This window comes from Sporisorium graminicola, chromosome SGRAM_11, assembly GCF_005498985.1.
Source record: "Sporisorium graminicola strain CBS 10092 chromosome SGRAM_11, whole genome shotgun sequence".
NCBI classification, from domain to species: domain Eukaryota; kingdom Fungi; phylum Basidiomycota; class Ustilaginomycetes; order Ustilaginales; family Ustilaginaceae; genus Sporisorium; species Sporisorium graminicola.
The window spans coordinates 204,708-230,303 of NC_043721.1; the positions used below are offsets into that span (position 1 = coordinate 204,708).

The 25,596-nt window shown below is 58.1% G+C and overlaps 12 protein-coding genes across 12 annotated transcripts; 5 read left to right on the top strand and 7 right to left on the bottom strand.

Moving 5' to 3' along the window:
- Window positions 1-156: 156 nt before the first annotated feature.
- On the top strand, window positions 157-1,290 carry EX895_001367 (uncharacterized protein; the record flags this gene model as incomplete). Its single annotated transcript, XM_029881966.1, has 1 exon — window positions 157-1,290. One exon carries the CDS (start codon window positions 157-159, stop codon window positions 1,288-1,290), a length of 1,134 nt encoding a protein of 377 aa, XP_029741567.1.
- Window positions 1,291-1,587: 297 nt separating this feature from the next.
- On the bottom strand, window positions 1,588-2,223 carry EX895_001368 (uncharacterized protein; the record flags this gene model as incomplete). The annotated part of the gene is made up of 2 exons (XM_029881967.1): window positions 1,588-1,699; window positions 1,793-2,223. The coding sequence occupies 2 exons, from the start codon at window positions 2,221-2,223 to the stop codon at window positions 1,588-1,590; spliced, it is 543 nt and encodes a 180-aa protein (XP_029741568.1).
- Window positions 2,224-2,834: 611 nt separating this feature from the next.
- Window positions 2,835-3,635, bottom strand: EX895_001369 (uncharacterized protein; the record flags this gene model as incomplete). Its single annotated transcript, XM_029881968.1, has 1 exon — window positions 2,835-3,635. One exon carries the CDS (start codon window positions 3,633-3,635, stop codon window positions 2,835-2,837), a length of 801 nt encoding a protein of 266 aa, XP_029741569.1.
- Window positions 3,636-4,456: 821 nt separating this feature from the next.
- On the top strand, window positions 4,457-7,249 carry EX895_001370 (uncharacterized protein; the record flags this gene model as incomplete). Its single annotated transcript, XM_029881969.1, has 1 exon — window positions 4,457-7,249. The coding sequence occupies one exon, from the start codon at window positions 4,457-4,459 to the stop codon at window positions 7,247-7,249; it is 2,793 nt and encodes a 930-aa protein (XP_029741570.1).
- Window positions 7,250-7,757: 508 nt separating this feature from the next.
- EX895_001371 (uncharacterized protein) lies at window positions 7,758-9,356 on the bottom strand (the record flags this gene model as incomplete). Its single annotated transcript, XM_029881970.1, has 1 exon — window positions 7,758-9,356. One exon carries the CDS (start codon window positions 9,354-9,356, stop codon window positions 7,758-7,760), a length of 1,599 nt encoding a protein of 532 aa, XP_029741571.1.
- A 478-nt stretch (window positions 9,357-9,834) lies between these two features.
- Window positions 9,835-13,458, bottom strand: EX895_001372 (uncharacterized protein; the record flags this gene model as incomplete). The annotated part of the gene is made up of 1 exon (XM_029881971.1): window positions 9,835-13,458. The coding sequence occupies one exon, from the start codon at window positions 13,456-13,458 to the stop codon at window positions 9,835-9,837; it is 3,624 nt and encodes a 1,207-aa protein (XP_029741572.1).
- A 568-nt stretch (window positions 13,459-14,026) lies between these two features.
- EX895_001373 (uncharacterized protein) lies at window positions 14,027-15,469 on the top strand (the record flags this gene model as incomplete). The annotated part of the gene is made up of 4 exons (XM_029881972.1): window positions 14,027-14,199; window positions 14,305-15,134; window positions 15,209-15,299; window positions 15,403-15,469. The coding sequence occupies 4 exons, from the start codon at window positions 14,027-14,029 to the stop codon at window positions 15,467-15,469; spliced, it is 1,161 nt and encodes a 386-aa protein (XP_029741573.1).
- Window positions 15,470-15,796: 327 nt separating this feature from the next.
- Window positions 15,797-16,541, bottom strand: EX895_001374 (uncharacterized protein; the record flags this gene model as incomplete). The annotated part of the gene is made up of 2 exons (XM_029881973.1): window positions 15,797-16,381; window positions 16,479-16,541. 2 exons carry the CDS (start codon window positions 16,539-16,541, stop codon window positions 15,797-15,799), a joined length of 648 nt encoding a protein of 215 aa, XP_029741574.1.
- Window positions 16,542-16,956: 415 nt separating this feature from the next.
- On the top strand, window positions 16,957-18,045 carry EX895_001375 (uncharacterized protein; the record flags this gene model as incomplete). The annotated part of the gene is made up of 1 exon (XM_029881974.1): window positions 16,957-18,045. One exon carries the CDS (start codon window positions 16,957-16,959, stop codon window positions 18,043-18,045), a length of 1,089 nt encoding a protein of 362 aa, XP_029741575.1.
- A 268-nt stretch (window positions 18,046-18,313) lies between these two features.
- On the bottom strand, window positions 18,314-19,243 carry EX895_001376 (uncharacterized protein; the record flags this gene model as incomplete). The annotated part of the gene is made up of 1 exon (XM_029881975.1): window positions 18,314-19,243. One exon carries the CDS (start codon window positions 19,241-19,243, stop codon window positions 18,314-18,316), a length of 930 nt encoding a protein of 309 aa, XP_029741576.1.
- Window positions 19,244-19,484: 241 nt separating this feature from the next.
- EX895_001377 (uncharacterized protein) lies at window positions 19,485-20,954 on the top strand (the record flags this gene model as incomplete). Its single annotated transcript, XM_029881976.1, has 1 exon — window positions 19,485-20,954. The coding sequence occupies one exon, from the start codon at window positions 19,485-19,487 to the stop codon at window positions 20,952-20,954; it is 1,470 nt and encodes a 489-aa protein (XP_029741577.1).
- Window positions 20,955-21,105: 151 nt separating this feature from the next.
- EX895_001378 (uncharacterized protein) lies at window positions 21,106-25,293 on the bottom strand (the record flags this gene model as incomplete). The annotated part of the gene is made up of 1 exon (XM_029881977.1): window positions 21,106-25,293. The coding sequence occupies one exon, from the start codon at window positions 25,291-25,293 to the stop codon at window positions 21,106-21,108; it is 4,188 nt and encodes a 1,395-aa protein (XP_029741578.1).
- Window positions 25,294-25,596: the final 303 nt, after the last annotated feature.

Below are 25,596 nucleotides of genomic sequence, written 5' to 3' on the forward strand. Positions count from 1 at the left end.
GCAGGGATGTTAGACCGCCTCTGAAGCATTTCGGATCTCGGCGGCGAGAAGAACGGCGACTTTCGCTTGCTACGCATTCCACCTCTTCATGCTTCCTTGCTCTAGATCAGCAACACCTCCGGCCAACCACTCGTCCACCGTTCACACGAGCAAAACATGGTGAACCCAACACCCACGCCACCGCCGCTGGCGTCGACATCATCATCGTCCTCGCCATCGTCGAAGCCCTACCTGCTCGCACCAGAAGACTTGACCTCAACACTGTCCTCGATTGAGCTGCTCTCCGCCATGTGGTCGGGAACTGACGAGCTCGAGGTGACTGCCGCTGCTGAGGCAACCATTCGCAGCGTGGCGGAGTACCTGCAGCTGCCACTGGAGACGCTGGGCGATGCAAAGTCGAATGCGCTGAAGGAGCGGATAGCGGACGAGGTGGTGTTGGGGTTGAAAGTCAGGGCTGAGCCTGCAGTACAGGACGAGGGGGCCGGCGGAGGGGTGTGGGTGAATGTTGGGTTCAGGCTGAGAGCTGTGGGGAAAGAGGATAGGGTGAGGATGTGGACGAGTGCCAAAAACGCGCCGTCCTGGCTGGACAGAGGTCGGGTCGAGGAGGTGAATGCGATTTTGGCGAAGGGTATGGCGCCCGCTGAAGCGGGGGATGAGGAGCCCGAAGATGCGGTCGGCCAGATTCTGAACGCCATCGAAGAAGTAAGCGAACATATCCTCGCCCTTCCTTCCGCTCTTCCCAGCACCAGCACCACCAGCACCGCCGCCGACGCCGCCAACCCAGCTTCCATCCCGACCTCTCCTGCACTCACAACACCACCGACCGTCCAACGCACATGGTACTACCTTCCCTCTCTCTCCACCAAGACCAAACGCCAAGACATCTGCACGCTTGCCGCGACCTCCACCCCGCCACTGACGGGCTTCCTGCTCGCGGGTAAACCGGGCCTCATCGTGCTCGAATACCCCCTACCCTCCGCGTCCCCCACCGCCGAGGACCTCTCCGCCGCCGCCCTCGCTCTCGCCGCCTTCTGGTCGACAATCAAGACAACCAGCTGGAGCGACATCCCGGCATCGCACAAGAAGATCTCGGAGAAGCTCGCCCAGGATCCGTCGCCGCAGGCATTCAGCGCGTTTGACGACATTACCGACTGGCCCGAGGTCGAAAGAGGCGCGGACAGGGGCCGCAAATCGGACCTGAGCAAGCTCATCGTCTGGCTCGACACAAAGGGTCTCCAGGGGAAGTGGATTATCGAGCGCTGTCTGGGCGTGGGCAGTTGGGATCCATAGACACACACACACACAGACACACAGACACACGCACGCACGTAACAGTGCAGCGGCATTTGCCAAAGCATCCAAGAGCATGCACTTTGCAGCTTCGTGTGTGTTTGTGCTGCTCGTCCACGCGGCGCCTCGTGTAGGTGCGTGACCGGTCCGGGGCTTGTTCGAAATCAACGTGCGTGAATTGACGGAAAGCAAAGATGATGCGACAAGACAACTGTACTGTAGAGCAAACTCGACGACAAAGATATCACATTCCCAAAAGGCGGCGTCTACTGTGTGACAGGATGCGAGTTGCGGATCTTAGTTCTTTCCTCCGCCGACATTCTGGTCTTCACCTCCCTCGCCTGCTTCCTCGGCCATGCTAAAGTAGCTCCACTGACCTGGCGCAGGCGGATGTTCGAGTGGCTCCCATCTACAAAAACGAAATAAAGGCAAGATATATACCTCGTCAGCTGAGTCCACCGGTTACTCCAATTTCTCGCAAATGGAAAGTTAGGGGACTTACGCTTTCCAGTCGACCATCTTGGCGGCGAGCCTGTACTCGGCGACGGCCTGTTCAAGCACCTGCTCTAGCTGGCCTGCATCCAGCTCGAGCTCAGCCTGCTGGTAGAGACTCTCGAGCTGTTCCGCATTGCTCTTGACCGCGTCGGCCTGCTTGTTGAACTTGGATACGATGTCGAGCCTCTGCTGCGTCAGCGCCGAGGTGGCCTGGCGGTACACCGAGGATTCCGGCAGCGTCGAGAGCAACGACAATGTCTTGGAGAAGCGCGATTCGAGCTCCGAGAGCGGAGCGGTCGAAACGTCGAGGCCGGTGATGTTGGTCGACTTCTTGAGACGCGCTGCAAAGGCGGTGGATGACGAGGCGAGCGATGCGGAGGGGGTGGCTGCTGAGCGCGCCAGTGTGCGCGCAAGAAACGCGGGTCGTGTGGCGAACATGATTGTGGTTGTAGAAGACGGGGTTGATGGTAGGGGGGATGGTGCGAGTAGAGTGAAAGTCCAAGGTGGATTACCAATCCTCGAAAAGGTGTGAGGCGGCGCTAGGATTCGCTTCAGCTCGGTTCCGATCTCAGCAACTGCAGATTGTTCTAACAACCACTGGCCGGAAAAAATCGTGATCGATATTTTCAATATGTTGCATAACAAGGTTCTAACATATGCGAAATCTGACCTCAATCCCAGCCTCCTCCCGTCACTACTGACCTTGAAGCATACAATACAGAAGGCTTGACTTCGCCATCATGACCCAGGCCATTGGTATTTGTCTTGGTACTGCGGCCTGATCGTGCATTTTGCCGTCTGGTTGGACAAACAACCCGCAGCCACCCGCTCTCACAATGACGCGAGGACCGACTCGTCACGTCAGGCGGGAACAGTGAACAAAGCAAAACCCATTCCTTACAGCAGAGGATGTATCTACAAGATTGAATGAGACAACAGGCATGCGTCGATGGGTGACAGGAGAAACGATGCACATCAATTTCTATTTACAAGCTTGGTCTCAAGTGCGAACATGCACACCAAGCTGAGGTCGCAGGCTAGCAGGGAGCTCAGAAATCGCCACCACCGAAGTCATCACCACCGCCGTAGTCGCCTCCGCCGTAGTCGTCCTGCTGACCATCTTGGTAGCCATCCTGGTACGAGTCGTTCATCTCGTGGGAGATCAGCGCACCACCAAGCATGCCTGCACCTAGACCGAGTGCCGCACCACCGGCCATGCCCATGCCCATGCCACCTCCACCGCCGCCGAAGCGGCCGCCTCCACCACCGAATCTTCCGCCTTGTTGAGCCATCATGGGCTGCTGAGCGTACATGGGCTGCTGTTGTGGATAGCCGCCGTAGCCACCCTGCTGAGGGTAGCCGCTACCGTAGCCGGGTTGCCCGTACGGCTGCTGTTGTGGGTAGTGCTGCTGTTGACCCCAGCCGCGGTTGTCCGCACCGGGCGGACCAGAGGGCGGGGCATAACCTCCCGCGGGAGCAGAGCTGCCGTTGTTCTTGTTCTCGTCGTCCGGATGCACCCAGATGGAACGTGGCGGGGTGGCCTTGGTGTCGACGTAAAAGTAACGGCTGTAGTTGCTGTCCCACTGCTTGACCCAACCGGTGGGGAGTGGACGGTCGTCGTCTTTCGGCTTTTCTGACGAGGTGTTTGCAGCGGACGGTGGTTGAGGAGAGGGAGCGGCCTGGTGTGATGGTGGCTGGCCGTAGCCTCCACCACCGCCGTACGGACTCTGCTGCTGCTGCCGGTGATAAGGTGGTTGCTGTCCGTAGCCACCACCGCCGTACTGCTGCGAGCTGGGTCGACCGGACGAGTTGCCGCCGACCTTGCTTGCGAGTTTGTCCAAGAGACCCATTTGTGAGAGAATTAGGGATGAGAAGTGTGAGAAGGTGGTAGTCGGATGGCAACCAACGCGAGAGACGCCAGGGGAAGATTGCCAGGTGAACAGTGGCGCGGATGGAAGAGGCAGGCTGATAGCTCTAGAAAAGGCTTGGCGTTTTTGTCCCACGTTGGGCCGACCGAGGAGCGGAGAAAGGGTGGAGGAGACTTCTACTGTGCGCTCCCCGGCCACGTCGCTGAGTAGAGATGAACGGACCATGTGGAAGCGATACGGGCTGTCGGTCTGCTTTCGTCATCCTGAGCGAGTCTGGAAACTGCTTCTCGGAATCTCAATCGCCGTCTACACAGCCCCTTTGTGACCCCGCTTTATTGCTAAAAATGTGAATGAGAAAATGTAACATTCTTGCTGTCAAATTCGAACTGGCCTGACCGTGACCGTTCGTCAGACTCGCGGCGAGAAAAAGGAGGAAACTCCGACGCTTGTAAAGTGCATTTGGATACAACCACACACAGCAACAGCAACCGCAACACCGAGTCGATCTCTCTCTCTCTCTCTCTGTCTTTCTCTCCGACACCACATCACCTGCCACTCGACTTGCAGACATCCCCAAGAGCTGCATTTCAGCACAAGATCACGCGGTATTGAGGGAAGATCCGAAATGTCGAGGCCTGTGCTCTGATCTCTTTAAGCAGCAGCAGCAGCAGCAGCAGCAAAAGTCACTCTCTCATTCTGCACTATAACTTGCAACTGCACAACGACGCTCGGGTAGCAGCGGCAGCAGCATCAGCACCGCATATCACCCCTATCGCACTTGTTGCAAACGGAGCGCGGCCACGATGTCCATGCCCACAGCTGAATCGCAAGAGTCGCTCTCGGCCGCATACGCCTTCAGCTACGACTATGCTCAGCCAGACCAGCCGCCGCCGCCGCAGTATCAAGATCATTATGCTCCACCACCACAGAAGCATCATCATCAACAGCAACGCACAGAGCACCACAATCCCACCTCGTCTTCAAACGCTCAGCCATCTCAAACTTCATCATCCGCTTCCGCTTCCAACCCTGGTTTGTCGCGTGCAGGTGGCAGCGTAGGCTCCTCTGGCTCTCAGTCGTACTATTCGTCGGCCACCACTCAGCCCCAGCAGCAGCAACCCCAGCAGCAGCAGCATCACTACCAACAAGGCTATCCGCAGCAGTATCCCGACTATCGCCAGTATCAGCAGCACGGCCATCCTTCACCTCCTACAAATGCTTATCGACCCCCGCGCCACATCAGCAGCAACTATCCAGAGCATGCTGCTTCCGCCGCATTGAATCCTGCCAACACTGCTGCTACCCACCTCGCTCCAGCTCCTCCGGTATCCTCCCAAATGTATGGCCAGTCCAACATCTCCATGCCTGCTCTCGGTCCGCTAGCTGCAGACTCATCATCTAGGGCACCTCCTCTTGCCGACGATTTTGGCGACTCGTTTGCCAACATGAACCTCTACGGCACTCCCAGGCTCGGTCCGCAACGATCCAAGTCGCCTGCCTACCCGTCTGCAGCTCCTGGAACTTCCGATGCAGCGTCGACAAGAGGCGTCGCAAGCGCTGCTTCCGTGCGAGCCAATGCCATGTACGCCAACCAAGAAATCCACCAGTCGGCAGCAGAGGTGCACCCCGAAAACTCATTGGCCGCCATTGCAGATCAAGTCGATCAAGCCGCCGCCGACCTTGATCCCAACGTCCCAAGCTCGTCAAATGCGACTGCTTCTCAAAATGACCATTCCAGCAGCCAGCATACCATGGGCAGCAGCAGCGCTTACCACGCCTCTCAAGCACGCGCGGGCGGCGCTCCTCCCGATTGGAATCTTCAACAAGCAACCAGCAGCGCCGCAAACAATGCTCCCTATGCCCATCAATATGCTTCGGGCATGCGGCAGCATTCCGCTCCCGGCGATTATCCCCCTGGTGCTAGCGGTGTTGGTGCTCAGTATCCAGCCGGATCCACCGACGGTCACGCTGCTGGTGCTGCCGATGCTAGTCAGATGCAGTGGGATCCCAATGCTGCAGCGTATTACTCTAGTAATGGAGGTGGTGCTGCTAATGCTGCGTCGTACCCCGCCTTTCAGCCGCAAGCGCTCCACCATGCTTCTGCAGGCTATCCTTTCTCAGCTCAAGGTGGTCACGCTCCCTATCCGCCTGCTGGCGGTCACTCGGCATACGAATCGAACCCGTACTTTGCTGCTGCTACCGGTTATCTCGGGTTCCCAGATGGCGCTGCTCCTGGCTTCCCTCCTGGTGCGGATGCCTACGGCTCGGCTCCGGGTGCGGCTGCTGCGGGTGCACCGGGTATGATGGGCATGCTTCCTCCCGGCGGTGCAGGTGGAGCACGTCCCTCCATGCTCTCGCGACAGGCAACGCAGCTCTCCATGATGTCGACCAACTCGAACCCGCTCGCCGGCATGGCAACGAACAATCCACGTCGCAAATCCAAGGATGCCGCTCCCCAGCAGACGCTCCCGTTCAACAAGTCGTTTGTCGCCGAATACCGGCAGCGCATGAAGAAGGACCCTGACCCGGAAGCCCAGTTTGCATACGCCAAGTATCTCATCGAAGCGGCCAAAAAGGTACACGACCCGGCCGATGGCCCCAAGCAGCAGCGCAAGTATCGAGACACGTTGTTGTCCGAGAGTCTCAAGCTCATCAAACGGCTCGCCACGACAGGAATGGGACTGGGCAAGCCGCCGTTCGCTGAAGCGCAGTTCTTCCTCGCCAACTGTTTCGGGAACGGCAGCTTGGGGTTGCAGGTCGACCACGAAAAAGCGTACAATCTGTATGTGCAGGCGTCCAAGCAGAACCATCCTGCTGCAACCTACCGCACTGCAGTGTGCAACGAGGTGGGCGCAGGTACGCGGCGGGACCACCATCGTGCGGTGCTGTTCTACCGCAAGGCGAGCGCGCTGGGAGACACGGCGGGCATGTACAAGCTCGGCATGGTGCTGTTGAACGGCATGCTGGGACAGCCCAGGAACGTGCGCGAGGCGATTGTGTGGTTGAAGAGAGCTGCGGCGCAGGCAGATGAGGACAACCCGCATGCGCTGCACGAGCTGGGGCTGCTGCACGAGAAGCCGAGCAACGGCGTGGTGCTGCACGACGAGGCATATGCGCGTGAGCTGTTCACGCAGGCTGCACAGCTTGGCTACTCGCCGTCACAGTTCAAGCTCGGCTCGGCGTACGAGTATGGCAACTTGACGTGTCCCGTCGATCCACGTCGCAGTATCGCATGGTACACCAAAGCGGCGCAGCGCGGTGACGGTGAGTCGGAACTCGCGCTTTCGGGTTGGTACCTCACTGGCTCCGAGGGCGTGCTCAAGCAGTCGGACAGCGAAGCGTACCTGTGGGCCAGGAGGGCGGCGAGCAAAGGCATTCCCAAGGCCGAGTATGCGGTTGGGTACTATTCCGAGGTTGGCATTGGGGTTGCGGCTAATTTGGATGAAGCCAAGAGGTGGTACATGCGGGCTGCGGCTCAGGGGAACAAGCGCGCCATGCAGCGCCTGACTGAGTTGAAGAAGATGAAAGGCTTGAGTGGCAAGAAGGGCGCGAGGCCGACGAGGAAGGATGCCGAGAGTGAGTGTGTTGTTATGTAAGTGCAAGGTCCACAGCGCAGGGGACAGAGAGAAAGACCGGCAATGATGAAGGTTCCAAATGCTTTCGACGAGTGTGTGATTGTGAGGATGGTGGTGGTTGTGTGTGTGTAAGGGTGAATGGACGAGAGATTGTGTGAAGGGGAAAGGTGAAGAGGCTGGCAGCTGAGCGCGGGTGGTCTGATGGAGCTTTGAAGTCCCGCGCGGTCTTTCCCTCACGTCACAAATCGTTCGTCTTCCTACTCATCACACTGTACGCACACACACATACACACACACACACACACACACACACACACACACACACACACACACACACACACACACACACACACACACACACACACACACACACACACACACACACACACACACACACACACACACCCACACACACACACCCCAAAACGATCTAGTCAAGATATGTAGTTAAGCCATGTTTTGAATTGAAGCACACCTGCACTCTCTACAAGACACTTTTATCGAACTCAACTCGGAGCATCACAAGGCCTTACAACCTCGCCCTCGCATTGCGCTCGACTTTGGCCGTCTCCTTCTGCGCACCATCGCCGCTGAAGCGGTTGCTGTCGGCACTCTCTATCTTGGCGCCGTCGGCTTTCTGTGCATGGAGTTTTTGCTGATGAGCAAAGGTGAACTTGGTGAGGTCGAGTTGTCGGGTGTTGGGTTGGAGGCGGGCGATGGTGGTGAAGAGCGAGCCGATCATGGGGAGGAATTTGTAGGCGTGGCCAGAGTCGCCGCTGACTACCCAGACGTTGCTGCCGAACGCGGGCGCGCCCGAAGATGTACCGCTGGTGGTTTGGGAGGAGAAATACGGATGGTGATCGAGCGAGTCCAGGATCCAGTTCTCGTCCAACGTGTCGCTGTACCAGCACACGCGTGTTTCAACGACGTTCTCGCGCCTCGCCAGCTGCGGGTATACCTGTCCGAGCTCGGCCAACATGGCATCGAGATGCGCAGCCGGAATTGAGCGCGCGGCCATATCGTACCCGACGTCGTCGCCCTCATCCCCCTCCGCGCCAATCTGGCGGCTGGGTGTCCTCTCGGCCTCGAGCGCCGACGCCTCGAACGCCGGATACCGCCCGTTGCAGTGCACTGCCGGCTTGGGGTACACATACCCGTTCGAGTGGTAGGCAATCTTCATGTGCCACTCGTTGCACTCTGAGTTGAACGTCGGCTCGAACTGGTAGAAGCCTGAGGCAAAGTTGATCATGACTGGCGTGTGGCGGAGCGCGGCTGCTTGGGCCGCGGTGAGGCGGAGGATGGCAACGCACTGTGCCGAGGGGCGGGTCATCCAGCCGGCCTTGTGCACCGCCGTACGCGGCGGGACGAGTGTGGTGAGCAGATCTGAGGTCCACGCTCCCGCGGCGAGAACGATGTGGTCCGCATAGAACGATCGGCCGTCGTGCGTCTTTACGCCGACGATGGCGTTGTTGTTGTCCGTGATAAAGGCGGTGACGGTGGAGCGCGGGTGCAGCTGCACACCCTGGCGAACCGCGTGTTGGAGCAGTGCACGGCAGGCGTTGTTCGCCTCGGCCCAGCCACCTCTGGGGTTGAAGTAGCCCGTCTGCGTGCTGCCCATCCCGCGCAGACCTTCGCCCAGCGCAACCGCGTCGTTCGCGCTCAACAGCTCTGCCACCTGCGCATCGCGCTCCAGCACATACGCCCTCCTCGGCAAGCTGGCGCCCACCTCCAAATGTGCATCCTTCTTGAGATGTGCATGCTCCACGCCCTTCCTCACATACTCCTGCGCACTGTTGCCTCCGCGCTCCCCCCACACCTCGCCCTTGTCGCTCGAGCGGAACAGCACGCCGACCTCGTGGTAGAATTTCGACAGCACCGGGTGTGTGCGCCACAGCGAGATAGCCTCCTTTGCGAGCGTGCAGTAGTTGGCGTCTGTGTAGTCGGCACGGATGATCTTGTTGAGGTCGTTCGACGCGCCGTCTGGTGCGACGTAGCCGTCCTGCGAGCGGTCGAGGAGCGTGACGCTGAAGCCGAGGTGGACTAGCGAGGTCGCGATGGATGTGCCGTTGACGCCCGCGCCGACGACAAGGTAGTCGGACTTGGTCGCAGTGGGCCCAGAAGAAGTCATGATTGCAGCGCTGCTTTTTGGTAGTGTTGATGTGATGGGATAGGTGCGTCGGAAGAGCGGCCGACGTAGACTGAGAGAGAGGGAAGTGTTTATATATGGGGTGGACGCAGTGACAGGCAGCTGACTCGGATTGGTTCCTCAACGGTAGTTAGTTGATTTGTGGGTCAGTTGGTCGGGGTGGGTCGGTGGGTGTGGGCTGTCGGGGTTGCCGAGGATCAACTTTTGGTTGGGCGGACAGAATTTTCTTCTTCTCGCCGAGAAAGATAAGATTGCCCCTCGAAATTCACCGAACCACTTCGGCATTTTGCCGAACACCCGGACTGTGGCCTTTCGCTCTCACCACCCAACCCAGCACTACCTACCACACACACACACGCACACACACACACACACATTCGGACAGAAACGTCAGCTCCGCAATCTCCACACGCACCAGAGTCCAATCGGAAACCAATCAATGCTATTCGAGCTTTCTCTACTAGCCAAACGTCTGCGAACTCTTGCCCACCCTTTTGACTTTGCTCAGTCTCCACTCGTCCTGGTGCTTGGCAAAGCGATCAAACAGCGGGGCGACCTTCTCCTGCCTCTTGCGCTTGCTGATGTTGAGCGCATCCGCCTGCCTGAAGAACCTCGGCGCGACCTCGACCAGCCACCTGGCCTCGACCGCCGTCACCTCACGCATGTACTCGCGCGTGGTGAGCACCACCTCGTGGTACACACAGTACTCGGGCGCGCGATTGAACAGCGAGCTGCTCGGATGGATGTACACCGTGCCCCCCGCCTCGGCCAAGCTCTTGTACCCTTCCTGCGGATCCTTCTTGGCCGCATTCCTGAAATACCCGGAACAGATCGCCTTGCGCACACGGTTGTAGTTCTTGCCACACGACACCACGTCGTTCGAATACCGGTCCATGATGCCCACCAGCTGCTTCCTCACATCCTGCGCCCGACGCAGCGATCGCCCCTGCACAAAGTTGTCCATACACCACGGCATGCTGAACTTGCTCGCCGCCCATCCGTTGTACACGGTGAGCAGTGTAAGATGATCACCCTCCGGCTGGAAGAACTTGGCTTTCTTGGCGTCCGCCTGCGTCTGCTTGTCTTTGGGTCGGTAGAACACGTTTTGCACCGAAAGCATCGCCACAATCGAAAGCATCTCTTCTGAACATCCCAGATCCACCGACGCAATCAGCATCTTGGACATCATCGGCTCCATGGGGAAATCTGCCATCTTGCGTCCCAGCCGCGTCAGCAGCCCTTCATCGTCCAACGCAGACAACGCGTACAGCGACTCGAGTGCCGTCAGCAGCGTCTGGGCCGGAGGCGGGTCCATGAAGTCAAAGTTGACCAGATCGTTGATGCCCATCGCTTTGAGCGCCAAGATGGTCGAGGCCAGGTTTTGACGTTGGATGTCAGGGATCGAGTTAGGAAGCATCTCGTTGCGATACGCTGCCTCGGTGTACAGCCTGTAGCACTTGCCTGGGCCTGTGCGACCCGCACGCCCGGCACGTTGCCGAGCCTGGGCCTGCGAGATGGGCGTCACCACCAGTGAATCCATGCCCAGCCTCGGGTCGTACGCGTTCTGCTTGACGAACCCCGGATCGACCACGTAGTAGATTCCGTCAATGGTAATGCTCGTCTCGGCAATGTTAGTCGCCAAAATCACCTTTCGCGATCCCGCCGGCGTCGGCTCGAAAATCTTGGTTTGCATCTCGGACGGCAGAGCAGAGTAGACTGGCAGGATGAGCAACTCGGGCACGCTGGGGCCCAGCGCCTTCATACGTTCGAACAAGATCTCGCAGCTCGTGTCGATCTCCTCTTGACCCGTCAAGAACACCAAGATGTCGCCCGTGGGTTCCGACAGGTGGATCTGCATCACCGTGATGAGCGCAGCGTCCAGGTAGTCTGGCTCGGGCTCCTTGGTGTAGAGGATCTCGACCGGATACGTTCGGCCAGGAATCGTGAAGATGGGGCAGCCAAAGAAGTATGTCGAAAACTTTTCTGCGTCCAGCGTCGCCGATGTGACAATAAGCTTGAGATCCGGTCGTCGCTTGAGCGCCTTCTTGAGCAGACCAAACAGCACGTCGGTGGCAATAGTGCGTTCGTGCGCCTCGTCGAGCATTATCACCGAGTAGTTGGAAACATCTGGATCGACGAGACACTCACGTTGCAGCATACCGTCGGTCATGTACTTGATCTTGGTTTCCGGGCTTGTGCAGTCCTCAAAACGGATCGTATACCCGACCTCTTGCCCCACCCTGCACCCCACTTCCTCCGCTACACGCTTGGCCACACTTACGGCGGCTACACGCCTAGGCTGCGTGCAACCAATCTTGCCGCGCTCTGCAAAACCTTCTTCGGCCAAGTACTGCGTCATCTGCGTCGTCTTGCCCGAACCCGTGTCTCCGACGACGATAAGTACCTGGTTATCTCGGATAGCTTGCACTAGCTGTTGACGCAGCTTGAAGATGGGCAGACTCTGGCGCTGTTCCTGCATCGAGAGATTAGTGATGCGGCCGAAAGTGGTGGCCTTGTTGAACGTCTCCTTCTTCCACGCAGGTTGGTCTTGCGCCTTCTGTCCGAGGATGTTTCCCCTTCGATCCTGGGCAAACATGCGGTCACCTTGCTGTGCCATGGGATCGAGCCAGCCCGAGGTCATGTCGCCAGCCTCGGCATCGGCTTCCTCCTCTGCTTCTTGCTTGCGCAGCTCCCTGCGTTCCTTGGCGAGCGAAGCACCGGCCATGGCAGCACGATTCAAGGTGCCGTCGGGAGCTTTGACGATCTTGACGGGCGACATTTCGATTGAGGAGCTTGTTTGCCCTTTGAGGAAGGGCGCTTCCTTTTCGTTGACCTCGATATCGATCTCCTCGTCATCGTCGTCCGCACCGGGCTGGGTGTTGGGTGTACGGAGGTCGTCCTCTATTAGCTCGGGGTAATCGCTCGCTTTGGCCACACCACTAGCAATGAGCTGTCGAAGCTCCCATCTCTCGGGACTGGTGAGTCGCTTGATGCTTCTGCCACGTCCGTCTTCCTTGACTGTGATGCCGCTTCCCGCTCCATTACCGTTACCGTTGGCTCTCGCACCACCCAGAGGAGCGCTGTTAGCACCGCTAGCCGAGCGTGCGGCATGACGTTCGCGTTCCTCTGCCATCTCCGCCTCGCTCTTGATTCGCAAGTGAGGAGTCAGGTCGCGACCCGTTGCTTGGTCGACGTCTTTCATGGAGAGGCCGATACGGTCGCCGACGACGGACATGACCTTGACTTTGACGCTTTGCCCCCTTGAGAGCAGATCGGAAGGGTGGTTGACGCGCGTACCTGTCGCGATGGAGCCGATATGAACCATGCCTTCGAAGCGGCCACGAAGGCCTTCGAGAGCGACAAAGGCGCCAAAGTCGCGCATGTTGCTCACTTTGCCTTCGTAGATCTTGTACAGTTGCGGTCGATCGTCGGGAGGTGGACGAGAGAGATGGGGCGGCGGGCGGTCATCTCGGCCTCTGCGGGAGCTCGAAGACGCTTCATCACGGTCGTATTTGGCTGTGTGCCTAGAAGAGGATGAGGATGGTGGTGGCGAGCGCGACTCTGTTGCTATGCGGCTGTCACGTCCATTGGCAGGCGAGCGGGACTTGGCAGCAGCCATGTCTTCGAACTGCTTCATAAAGTCGTCGACGGCGTCACGGCCTTTCTCTTGGGAAGGCTGCCATTCCTGGTCCTTGATGGCGAGACCGGGAAACATGCGCGCTCTTCGCTCGCGCTGCTCATCTTCGATGGACGCTTTCTCCTTGCCCTTGGCGCTGGGAGAAGACGAGCCAGCTTTAGCGTTGGTGGAGGACGCTGAGGATGCTGCAGCCTTCTTGTGCTTTGGGTGAAGTCGGAGGATGAGACGGTCGAGGTTGGTGACAAAGCTGTCTGGAAAATCGGCTCCCACCTCGGAGAGCTTCGACTTGAAGTCGGCGACCGAGGTGGTCGAGTCGTGGAGCGAAAGGATGAACTCTGCAAGCACGCGGTCGTTGATGCCCGTGTGATTGAGCAGCTCCGTGGCGATCTTTCCTGTGAGAGAGAGAAGTTCGAGCTGATAGAGCTCGTCGCTTGTTTTGGAAGCCATGATGGCCCTTTGCGCACAGAAGGAGGAAGTGGCGAATAATGGCGGTGGTGGATTGTGGATGAGAAGCGCAGTTCCGTATGAATGTCGAATTGCGCAGCAGTTTCCAGTTGAACCCTTTCGAGAGTCAACAGAAAATCTCTCTCGTTCATCTCTCGGAAGTCGGTCCATTAGCTGTCATCTGGGCCCGATCTTGATCGATGGCGGCGCGAGATGAGAATTTCAACTTTCATTACGGAAATGCACGGTCTGCGTGAAAGAGCTGCAAGGACCCAACCAAGCTCCTGCCAGTTTGCCCCTCAGTCAGCCACCAAAGATCCACAAGAGCACAAGCCAGCTCTGCCAAAAAGTCCACAATTTCCCCAGACAGGCAGCTCGCTAATGTAGCATTCACTCAACTCGAGCCTCACCTCCTCTCTCTCTCTCTTTTCCTCCTCGCTGCCTCGACGTTCGTTGCTACGACAACACTGACGACCACCTCTTTATCGAATCGGAAGCTGGGTGATCAAGAGACGAGTCCATTCGGAGCAAAGAAGAGCCGCGTCACGAAACACCAGACAACAGCCACACCATGGGGCCCCGTCATCCTGCCTCTGAGACAGCAGGTCAGAGGGCACAGGCTCACGATGTCGACGACCTTCCTGTCGACCAGACCAGATCTACAACAGGCGAGAAAAAGGCACCAGTAGACGCTTCCTCCAAAACGAAAAGCGATGCCAGCCACAACAAGAACGATGTTATTCGGTAAGGATTTTTGCTCTTCAAATGCGGTTTCTCTGAAGTAACACCTAGCTGACTCGAGAGCCACCACCCCCCCCCCCCCCCCCTTCTCTCCTTGCTTCGCCACAGCTTCGCCCCACTCTCGATCCCGCGCAGTCGTCGGTTGCAAACTCTCGGCGTGCTCTTCTGGGCGTTGCTTCTCCCCATCACCTTGAGCCTCTTCTTCTTGCTGCTCTCAGTACCCGTGCTGTGGCCCATCTTGATACCCTATCTCATCTGGATCAACTTTATCGACGATGCACCCGAGAACGGTGGACGACGCTACTCCTGGGTGCGCAAGCTACCCGTGTTTCGCTACTTTGCCGAATACTTCCCCATCTCGATGATCAAGACCACCAACCTGCCACCCGATCGTCCGTACATCTTTGGCTACCACCCACACGGCATCCTCGGTGTCGCTGCCGTTGCCAATCTAGCTACAGACGCTACCGAATTCCCCACCAGCTTCCCCGGCATCACACCGCATCTTTTGACGCTCGCCACCAACTTCACCATCCCGCTGTTTCGCGATTGCATCATGGCCATGGGAATTTGCAGCGTCTCCAAGCGCAGCTGCGAGGCAATTTTGCAAAAGGGTAAGGGCAATGCGATTGCCATTGTGGTTGGCGGAGCGAGCGAGAGTCTGGCCGCGCATCCGGGCACCGCGGATCTGACGCTGCGCAGGAGGTTGGGCTTCATCAAGATTGCTATCCGCAACGGCGCGGATTTGGTCCCCGTGTTTTCGTTTGGGGAGAACGACGTCTACGAACAGCTCAATAATGACGAAGGCACAAAGATCTATGCCTTGCAGAAAAAGTTCCAGGCCGTGTTCGGATTCACGCTGCCCATGTTCCACGGTCGAGGACTGTTCAACTACAGTGTAGGGCTCATGCCATACCGGCATCCCATTGTCAGCGTTGGTAAGTTGCAGTCGCGCCGCAGAAAGAAGAGAAGAGTAGGATGCTGACCGGCCCCGTCTTGTGTGGATGCACAGTGGGCAAGCCAATACACGTCAAGCAGAACCCGAATCCGAGCAAAGAAGAGATTCAAGAGGTGCAGAATCGATACATTGAAGAACTCATGAAGTAAGTCCGCCCGCACCAGCTGCACTGCAGCAACACAGAGAGAGAATGGCATGATGATGATGATGATGATACTGACGACGAGACACTTTGTTCGACGAAACAGTATCTGGGAGACGTGGAAAGACGCATACGCTGCCAACCGCACCAAGGAGCTCACTATTGTAGCCTAGCGCGCCGTTTCCAACTTTGTTGCGGGGATTCTTTTTTTTTGTCATGGCTTCCAGGCGCGTGTACCGAAGGTGGTTCTGAGATGTGTCTGCAGCTTGGTCGAGGTTTAACGACTGGTGGGGGTTCTGTTTTTCTTTGCTGCGCTTGAGCCTGCTATGGCTGAAGTGTGAGGTGGCGGTGAGATTGACAATGGAGAGCAAGAAAGAGAGCACAGTCGGAGGCGATGCTGGATGATGTTTACAAGGTTGATCGTATGTGTGTATTACAGTGACAGCAGATAGCATGTTGCGCGAGGCACTTGTTGGTGGTGGTGTTATTTAAATGCCAATCTACTTGGCCTCCTCAGCAGCGGCGGCAGGGGCATCCTCAACATTGCCCTCGTCGCCCTCGTCGTCCTCGGCGCCAAAGTCAGGCATGCCACCCATACCGGGCATGCCGCCGCCCATCTGGGCCATCATGCTCTGCAGATCCATCCCGCCAGCGCCACCCATGCCCATCATGGACGGGTCCATACCGCCCATTCCACCCATGCCACCCATGCCACCCATACCACCCATACCGCCGCTCAGGTCTTCCTCGGCATCGTTCTGCTCGTCCTCGTCGACCCACTTGTCAAAGTCGGTCTTGACATTGTGCAGGCGGATCTTGTCCTTGGTCAAACGCGGCCAGTACTCTTCCTTTGCCTCCTTCTTGCGCAGCACGGCATAGAGACACTTGGAGTTGAGATGCGTCTTGCTCGCCTCGACGTCGATCTCATCAAAGAACTCGAGCGAAAACGAGTAGGTCTTGGAGGCGATGTTGTTGGACTCGTCGCCCACCGAGGCGTTGAAAGTGAAGCCGGTCGAGGTGAGGTCGAACTTGGTCGCTGGTGGAGCGGGCAGGTTGGGGACGTTGATGGTAAGCATGACAACGTTCTGTAGCGCAGATAAGAAAGAGGGAGGGAGGAAGAGAACATCGAGAGTCAGCCTTGTTGTGTCGTTTGTCTGATTACTGCGCCACGGTCAAACATACCTTTTCGGCCTCGTCGGCAGATGAGCGCTGAGCCCAAAGGATCTCCGGTACGACTGTCGACATCTTGGCAAAATGGATCTCGAGAATGGTTTGAAGTTTCCGAGAAGGGGATGTATGTGGTGGAGAAGGAGGTTGATGGAAGAAGCACAGTTCCCTGCTGTCTCGCGCTCTCCACTTTGAGAAGAACGGCTGAGAAAAGCACAGCAAACCGCAGTCTGTGCGCACACGCAGAGCCCAAGAGCAGTCGCTGTGGCTGTTTTCCAGCGACTTCGATGGAACAGCCGGGTGCAACCACTCTAACATTCGTAGTATTTTTTGCTAGCTGTCGTGCGAAAAGAAGATTTCACGAAAAAGGACCCTTTTTGCGAAATTTTCTCGACTTTTTTTGGCGTTTGGCTAGGATTTGTGGAGATTCCGAAAGCTCTTCGCTCTCGATGTTCACCACAACCTTACCACCATAGCATCACTATCCATCAAGATGGCGCCGAAAAAGAGCACCCCTGCCGCTGCTGCAGCTTCCATTGCCAATAGACCCAGGCCGACGAGGGCTGCTGCGAAAAAAGTTGCGGCTTCTGTCCCTGCTGCTGCTCCTGCTGCCACCACAAGCAAGGTCAACGGCAAGAAGCGCGCTGCTGCTGCTGACCACCACGTCGACTCGGCTCCTGCTAAGAAGACCGCCAAGGCACGCACCAAGAAGGTTGCCACCGAGCAGGCTGACGACGACGAGGAGCAGGAAGATGCAGGAGATGTCAACGAGCGCGAGATCATCGCCTCGCTCTCTGACGTTTCCGCTGACTCTTCCGACGACGACGCCTCGGACATCGAACAAGAAGAGGCCAATTCCTCGGACGAAGACGACGAAGATGACCGCCTGGCAACACAGCCCCGCTCATCGCTCGCCTCCATCAAGCTGCCCAATTCCAAGGACGACGCTGTCGTCCGCGCACGTCTGGACAAACTGCGCAAATCCAAGACCGCCTCTTCCTCTAGCACTACCCCCGGTGTGCTGTACATCGGACGCTTGCCAAAAGGATTCTTCGAGAAGCAGCTCAAGGAGTACTTTACCCAGTTCGGCGATGTCACCCGACTGCGCGTCTCGCGCAACAAGAAGACGGGCGCTTCGAAGCACTATGCATTCATCGAATTCGCCGACAAGGACGTGGCGAGCATCGTCCAGGAGACCATGCACAACTACCTGATCGACGGAAGGCTGTTGCAGGTCAAGGAAGTGCCGAGGGACAAGGTTCACCCGGAGCTGTGGGTGGGTGCCAACAGGAAATTTGCAAAGGTGCCAGGCGCTAGGTTGGAGAGAGTCGTGCGAAGCAGGGCCAAGACCGACGAGGAGCAGAAGAGGACGAACGACAGGGCCATCAAGAGACAGGACGATCGCAGGGCGAAACTGGCAAAGCTGGGGATCGAGTACGAGTTCGAAGGGTACACGCAGGATGGAGGTGCTGAGAAGAAGGCAAAAGCAAAGGCGACGACCACGACCACGACCGCGTCCGACGGCAAGGCGGCGAAATCTACACCGGTCAAGGCGGCAAAGTCGAAGACGGCCAAGGCTTGATCTGCGGTGCCCCCTCCCTCCCTTCTACCATGTTCGACCGTGCTCTACCGCTGTTTCAGTGTCATACATGCGCTCCTCGGTACACTTGTTATCTCTCGCTTCACTTTGTTCACATTGGTTGTCATTTCATGCTGCATTCCCGCAACAGACGCATCTCGTTATCCTTTACCCTTTGCGCTACACTGTCGCAGCACAAACACTTGAACATTGCCTTGGAGACATCCAACTTACCAGCCCCATTACATTGCAACTCTACACTTGGAAGCATCTAGACACTCACATCCTGTTCCAATTCCTCCCTGAGCGCTTCTCGTTGGTCATCGTACCCTATATGCGTCTCGTACGCCTCGGAGCTGCCCTGCACATCGCCGCTCTCTCCGTCGCCCCATCGCTGCTCGGCCCTCTGGGGACCCATATACTTGCGCACTACCAACTCGACCATCTCCGCCCAGCTTCTCTGCCCCTCCGCATCCACTGCATACGCGGCCTTGCGACCATACGCCTTCTGAGCGACACTGATGAGCACGTCGGCGGTCAAGCCTTTGATCAGCTGGCGACTCGATCGGAAGCGGTGCAGGCGGTACTTCGAACCGAGCCAGGGGATATCCGTGTACGTTCTGAACGCCTCTTGGGGCGGTCTATGCTTGTCCACGCTTTGCGGAGGTGACAGCTCGAGGCCTTCAGGCGCGGTCGACGACAGCACAGCCTGCAACGGGAACGACCAGATATCCGCTACCTCTGACGGCGACGCCACCAACTTGCGCAACACCTCATCGCCCACACCCCTCAAGAAGAAGACTACGGGATGCACGAGCAGACCCATCTTGCTGAGAAACGGATAGCCCGTGTGCAGGTGTACCGCCAGCTCGGCGGGTAGTGCGATCTCTTCGACGCTTTCGCGCAGAGCGGTTTCAACGACGTCGGCGTCTGTACCGTCGACTTTCCCGCCAGGGAGCGATGCCTGGCCCGGATGCGAGCGCAGGTGCAGGGCACGCGTGGACATGATCACTCGAAGCTGTTTGGTGGAGGAGGACTCGTAGAGGATCGCGGCGACGGCGGCTTGCTTACGTGTGGGAACGTGCGTGAATGAGGGTGCAGGCGGGAGTGCGAGCAAGCGCTGAATGCATGCTGCGTTGGACGGGGCAAGTGAGGTGAGCCATGATGGTGGATGACCGTTTGAGGTGGTTGTGCTCGTCATGCTGTGTTCTTGCGCTGAGAAGAAGCTGGCGACGATGAATGATGAGGCGCTGAGCGTTGAAGAAGAGTAGGGTGCGAGTAGAAAGGGCTGAAAGCAGAAGAGGGAGGTCTCGTTCGCTGTTTCACCCGATTCCCGCATCTGTGCCTGCTTATTTCTTGTGGAGGCGAAACATTTGCAAAAGTAACACTTTCCACTTCTTCTTCCCAACACCACCACCATCACCCTAAACCGCCCTTCCAAAATGACGTCCCAGTACGTCACCGAACCACCCACATCTGGGCTGGTCGAGCTCCTCACCTCCAAAGGTCCCATCCACGTTGAGCTCTTCTCGCGCGAAACGCCCCTCGCCTGCCGCAACTTCCTCACCCTCGCGCTCGAAGGATTCTACGACAACCTCATCTTCCACCGTCTCATACCCAACTTCATCATCCAAACCGGTGATCCCTCCGGCACCGGCGAAGGAGGCGAAAGCATCTATGGCCATCCCTTTGCCATCGAACCGCACTCGCGCTTGAAATTCAACCGCCGCGGGTTGCTCGGTATGGCAGCATCCGCGGAGGACAAGACCAACGAGTCGCAGTTTTTCCTCACGCTAGACGCCGCGCCCGAGCTTCAGGGCAAGCATACATTGATGGGAAGAGTTGTGGGGAACACGATCTACAACTTGATCGAGCTGACGCAAGGTGTCGAGATGAAGGACAAGGGCGGAGATAGGCCGAGATACCCGCCCAAGTTGATTGAGGTCAAAGTCATCGAGAATCCGTTTGACGATTTGAAGCCGAGGATGACCAAGCAGCAGAGACGACAGGAGGAGCAGAACAGGCGCAAAGAGGCGGAAGCGAGACGGAAGGAAGAGGAGAAGGCGAAACGAGGCAAGGTGAAGAAGAACACAAGCCTCTTGTCATTTGGTGCGGACGAAGAGACGGGGGCAGAAGAGGTGGTGCTCAAAGGTCCCAAGAGCTCACACGACTTGTTGAAGGATGATAGCCGGTTGTCCAAGCAGACGGTAGAGCCAACGTCAGAGAGCAGTAAGGCGAAACGAAGCCATAAAGAGCCACTATCCGCGTCAGCTGGCGAAGCCATACCTTCTTCTCCCGCCCCGCTGCCGGCCACAGTATCGTCTTCCTCCGAGAATTCTGCATCAATAGAACCTCCCCGCGCCTCGCATCGCAAACCCACCACCACCTCATCAGCCTCAGCCAAAGACTACCTCACAGCCCAGCGCGCCAAATACGCCTCCAACTCCGCTTCCTCCTCCTCATCCACCAACAAAGCCGATGCATACGACGCGCTTCTCTCGTTCCAATCGCGCCTCCGCTCCTCGGCCTCGTCCTCGTCCACACCCCTCCCCTCCCACTCCATTTCTTCCCACCATCCTTCCTTGGAGGATCAAGACGAAGCCGAAGAAGAAGAAGAAGAACAGGCCAAAGAATACGGCGCATCCGACGACGACACTGACTGGCGCTCGCACCGCCTCGACGCTGGAGGCGCACCCCTGCTTGCCTCGGACCAGCGCGTGGACGACTACGAGGTGCTGGACCCGCGCGATCACTCCGCCCCGCGCAAGGAGGGCGAGAGGTCCGGAAAAAGGGGCAGAGACTGGGTCGACGATACACGTCGCTACAAGGACGATCGTCGCCCTCGGTCGGACAAGCACTCTTCCTCGTCATCCCGCCCTCATCGCCATCGAGACCATCGAGACCATCGCTGAGCTTTCCCTGATACCCACACAGCCATTCACACCCATGCATGCACACACAATACCAAATCAAAAGAACCAGATTATCATCATTTACAGAAACACAACGCTTGGAAACCAAACAGGAAAGAAACCATTCGTCATGTCATCCACCTCGGCCGGCTTACAGCTCATCAGGCGAAGGAGGCCTCGAGTACGCATTCGAGTACGGCACGCTTCCCGCCTCGGAACGGCCATCCTCGGTCAAGTGCTCGTCAAAGTAGTGCGCCGCGGTCGACTTGGGCGTGCGCGGTGTCTGTGCCAGACCGTAGCTCGCGCCTGTCGAGTAGAGTGTGTAGGCAATCAACCCTGTCCAGCCACACTGGTGCGATGCACCCAGGCCCTTGCCCGTGTCGCCGTGGAAGAACTCGTAGAAGTGCACCAGGTCCCTGAACTCGGGCGCATAGTCGAGCATGGGGATGCCGCCGTTGTTGGCACGTCGGCCCTGGTCGTCGCGCAAGAAGATGCCCAACAGACGGTGCGACAGCTCCTCGGCTACGTGGCCCAAGTGCATGTAGTCGCCACTGCCCGTGGGACACTCGACCTTGAAGCTGTCGCCATAGTACTGGTAGAACCTCTGAAGCGACTCGATGAGCAAAAAGTTGACGCAGATCCAGATGGGTCCACGCCAGTTCGAGTTGCCGCCAAACATGGGACTGTGCGAGTCACCGGGCCAGTAGCCGACGCCAAAGTCCTCACCGCCTACATTGACGTGGAACGGATTCTCCTTGTGGTCCTTGCTCAGCGAACGAACTCCGTGCTCCGACAAAAACTCGTTCTCGTCCAACATGCGCTTGAGGATCAGCTCGAGACGCTCGCGGCTCACCATCGACAGCAGACGTCGATCGCCACGTCCGCCCACCTTCATGTTGGCAATGTTGCGGTCCGCCATCTCGGGTCGGTTGTCGAGGAACCACTGCATGCGCTTGGCGAAGCTGGGGAACCTCTTGAGCGCCGATGGCTCGATGGTCAACGTGGCGTAGAGCGGGATGAGGCCCACCAGACTCTTGACCGGAATCACCTGGCTGTTGCCGGGACCCCACTGGATGGCATCGTAGTAGAAGCCATCCTTGTCCGACCACAGGCTGGTGCTCTCGTCGTCAAAGGTATCGTGGAACGACATAGCGTCCGAAATAAAGATGAAGTGCTCGAAGAACTTGGACGCAATGTCTTCGTATGTCGGGTTGTGCTTGGCCAGCTCGAGCGCCATGTTGAGCATGTTGAGCGCGTAGAAGGCCATCCAGGCGGTTCCGTCGGCCTGACGCAACGTGCCGCCAGTGGGCAGAGGTTCGGAACGGTTGAAGGGACCAATGTTGTCCAAACCCAAGAAACCACCTTCAAATACGTTGGAACCACTCGAATCCTTTCGGTTGACCCACCAGGTGAAGTTGATGAGCAGCTTCTGGAAGACACGCTCGAGGAAGTCGAGATCTTCACGACCGTACATCTTTCGTTCGATTTTGAACACTCGGAACGTGGCCCAGGCGTGCACGGGCGGGTTGACGTCGGAAAAGTTCCACTCGTAGGCGGGGAGCGCACCATCAGGCTTCATGTACCACTCGCGAGTGAACAGGTCGAGCTGTTTCTTGGCAAAGGCAGGATCGACCATGGCAAGCGGGATGCAGTGGAAGGCACTGTCCCAAACGGCGCTGAAGGGGTACTCCCATTTGTCGGGCATCGAGAGGATGTCCTCCATGTGCAGGTGTCGCCAGTCGTGGTTGCGGATGCGCTTGCGCTCGGGAGGCGGCGGCGGCTGACCAGGATCGCCGCGCAGCCACTCGGGCTGGACAAACATGTAAAATTGTTTGTTCCACAGCATACCAGCGAGCGCCTGGCGCATGACGTTCTTCATGTCGTCCGACATGGGACCGCTGACGAGCTTTGCGTAGAACTCGTCGGCCTCAGATCGTCGAGCCTCGACCGTGTTGTCAAACTGCTCGTCGTCGTCGATGGCGGGGTCCTGCGACGGCGTCTTGGGCGTCAACTTCATCCTGACGACGGCGCATCCTCCGAAGGGTGGCACCTGACGGAAGACGTAGTGAGCACCGGCCTTGGTGCCTTCCTTGTTGGGGTTGACGTAGTCGCGAGGAGGCTTGGACTCGTCAGGCTCCTCGTAGTAGGTCTCGTCCTCTTCGACTTCCTCTTCAATGTCAACCACCTCCCACTCCTGCTCCTCGGTCGGACCAACCGTACCAAACTGCTTTTCGGCGGCAGCAGCTTCGGGCTCGGCTTCAGCTGAAGCGCCGTTGGCTTTGGGAGCCCCCTCCTCGGCGTCGCGGTGAACGGGACGCCTCTCCTGACGCACAACCGTCTTTTTGATCTTGCGCGTCTTTTGGATAGCCTTGGGACGGTCCTTCTCCTGTCGGTGCCAGGGGACAATGTGGTCGTGGAAGGCGTCCTTGGCGTAGATGTTGCGGTTGTTTCCATTGTAAAGACGCTCAAAGTTGGTCTCGTTCTCGGTAAAGAGAAGCTCGGGCACCACTTCGTCGTCCGAGATGGGTTCGGGAGCCTGACCACGCTTGGCGGGAGGAGCACTGGGAGCGGGACTGGTGGAGCAGTAGAGGTGATAGCGGCCCAGCTCGGGGTGATCAGTCTGGATGACGTAGTCGCCGGTCTGCTTCATCTTGGGCTTGGGCGGCTCCTCTTTGGGCCAGAACCAGTAGTTGCGGAAGACGAGCTGCGGGATGATGTGGAGATCGGCGGGCTCGGGACCACGGTTGTACGCGCTGATGCGAACCGAGATGGCGTTCTCCTCGTCCTGGTCCTTGGCATACTCGACAAAGACATCCCAGTACTTGTCCTCGTCAAAGAGGTCGGTGTCGGTGACCTCGAATTCGGCGACGTCACGGCTTCGGTTGCGCGACTCACGCACAAAGAGCTCGTAGGGGTACTGCTCCTGGGGATACTTGTAGAGCATTTTCATGTAACTGTGGGTGGGGGTGCTGTCGAGGTACCAGTAGAGCTCCTTGACGTCTTCGCCGTGGTTGCCCTCGTTGTTGGCGAGACCGAAAAGGCGTTCTTTGAGCATGCGATCTTTGCCGTTCCAGAGGGCCAAGCTCAAGCCCATCCTGCAGTGGTTGTCCGAGAGACCGGCGAGACCGTCTTCACCCCATCGGTAGGTACGGCTACGAGCCGACTCGTGGGGGAAGTGAGACCAGGCATCGCCATTGGCCGAGTAGTCCTCTCGAACGGTTCCCCACTGTCGCTCGCTGAGGTAAGGACCCCATCGCTTCCAGTGACGCTTCTTTTCACCATCTTCCTGGAGACGCTGATCTTCCTTAGACATCCAGTGGCTTGCAGGAGCGCGAGCCTCGACGGCGTTGTTGAGGTTGCCGGTGGGGCCGCGTGCGTGGCCGATATCGTGCTCGCTGGTCGACTGACGACGCGAGCCAGCAGGGGTTTGCTCGCCGTGGGATGGAGGAGCGCTGCTGAACGACTTGCGGTGGTAGGTTTCAGGGCGGGCCGAGTAGTGGTTTGGGTTTGCGTACTTGGAGGGTTTGTCCGGGTGATAGTCAGCGCGGTGCTGGTCAGCGTTGGTGCGCGAGTGGAACGAAGAGGTGTTGGAGACCCCGACGGGGGTGAGATCCTCGGAGTTGCCGTTGGCTTTGGCGTCGGCGTTGGCGTTGGCGTCGGCTGAGGTACCGTTGGTGGATCTAGCTTCGGCCTTGGGCTGCTTCTTGGGGAGCTCGGTGGCGGGCGAAGGGGCCGAATCCTGGTTGGCAGCAGGGATGTTGATGCTAAGGGGTTTGGCAGGCACGCTCATCTTGGAGTCAGTAGCAGCAGCGTCGACGTTGCTGGTCTGCTCAGGTGCAGGCGTGCTTGCGCTGGAAGGAGCAGCGGCAGCAGAAGGGGCGGCAGCAGGTGCAGGTGCGTGTGCAGATGCTTGCTTAGGAGCAGCTGATTCAGTGGTAGGAGTGGGAGTGGACGAGGTCGGCTTGCTAGGCACCGGCGTGGTCTGCTTTTCGGTCTTGGCGGGAGGAGGGGAAGCCACCTGTGACTGCGGAGAGGGAGAAGGAAGAGGCGATGCACCCGCAGTAGGTACTTGCGAAGAAGTGGTGGTGGTGTTCCTGGAAGGAGCGGTGGATGGCAAAGGCGACGAGGGAGCGGCGGAAGGGCTGGGCGAGGCGCCACGGTCCGATCGACCAAAGATCCTCGACGACGCTTTGCCCAGCGAGGCGTGAGGCGAGCTGGGGTTGGAATTGGGGCTGGGCTGCTGCTGATCGTCTTCGGATCGCACGCGGCCGTGGCTCGAGTTGGAAGCGGACGACTTTGTGCGGCTGGAGCCAAACACCTTGCGCAGCTGCGAAGCCATGTCGGCTGATGTGACGATCCTACACGCAGCTGCACGGGAAGGAAAAACAGGCGATGCGAAAAAGGTGAAGGGGAAAGTGCCGACAGAAAAGCAAGGAGCGGACACAAAGGTGCGATGATGGAAGAAAGATGACAAGCTTGGGTTCCGATCAGACGGCAAAGATGTAGGTCAAGAAGAATGATAAACGGCACGAGGAAGGGAAGAGCAGCCGAGCTGTGTGTGGATCAGGGTTTTGGCTCGACAAGCGACGCGCGGATAATGCGAAGTAGAGAAAGCAGAGCGCGATGGTGAGGGCCAAACCAG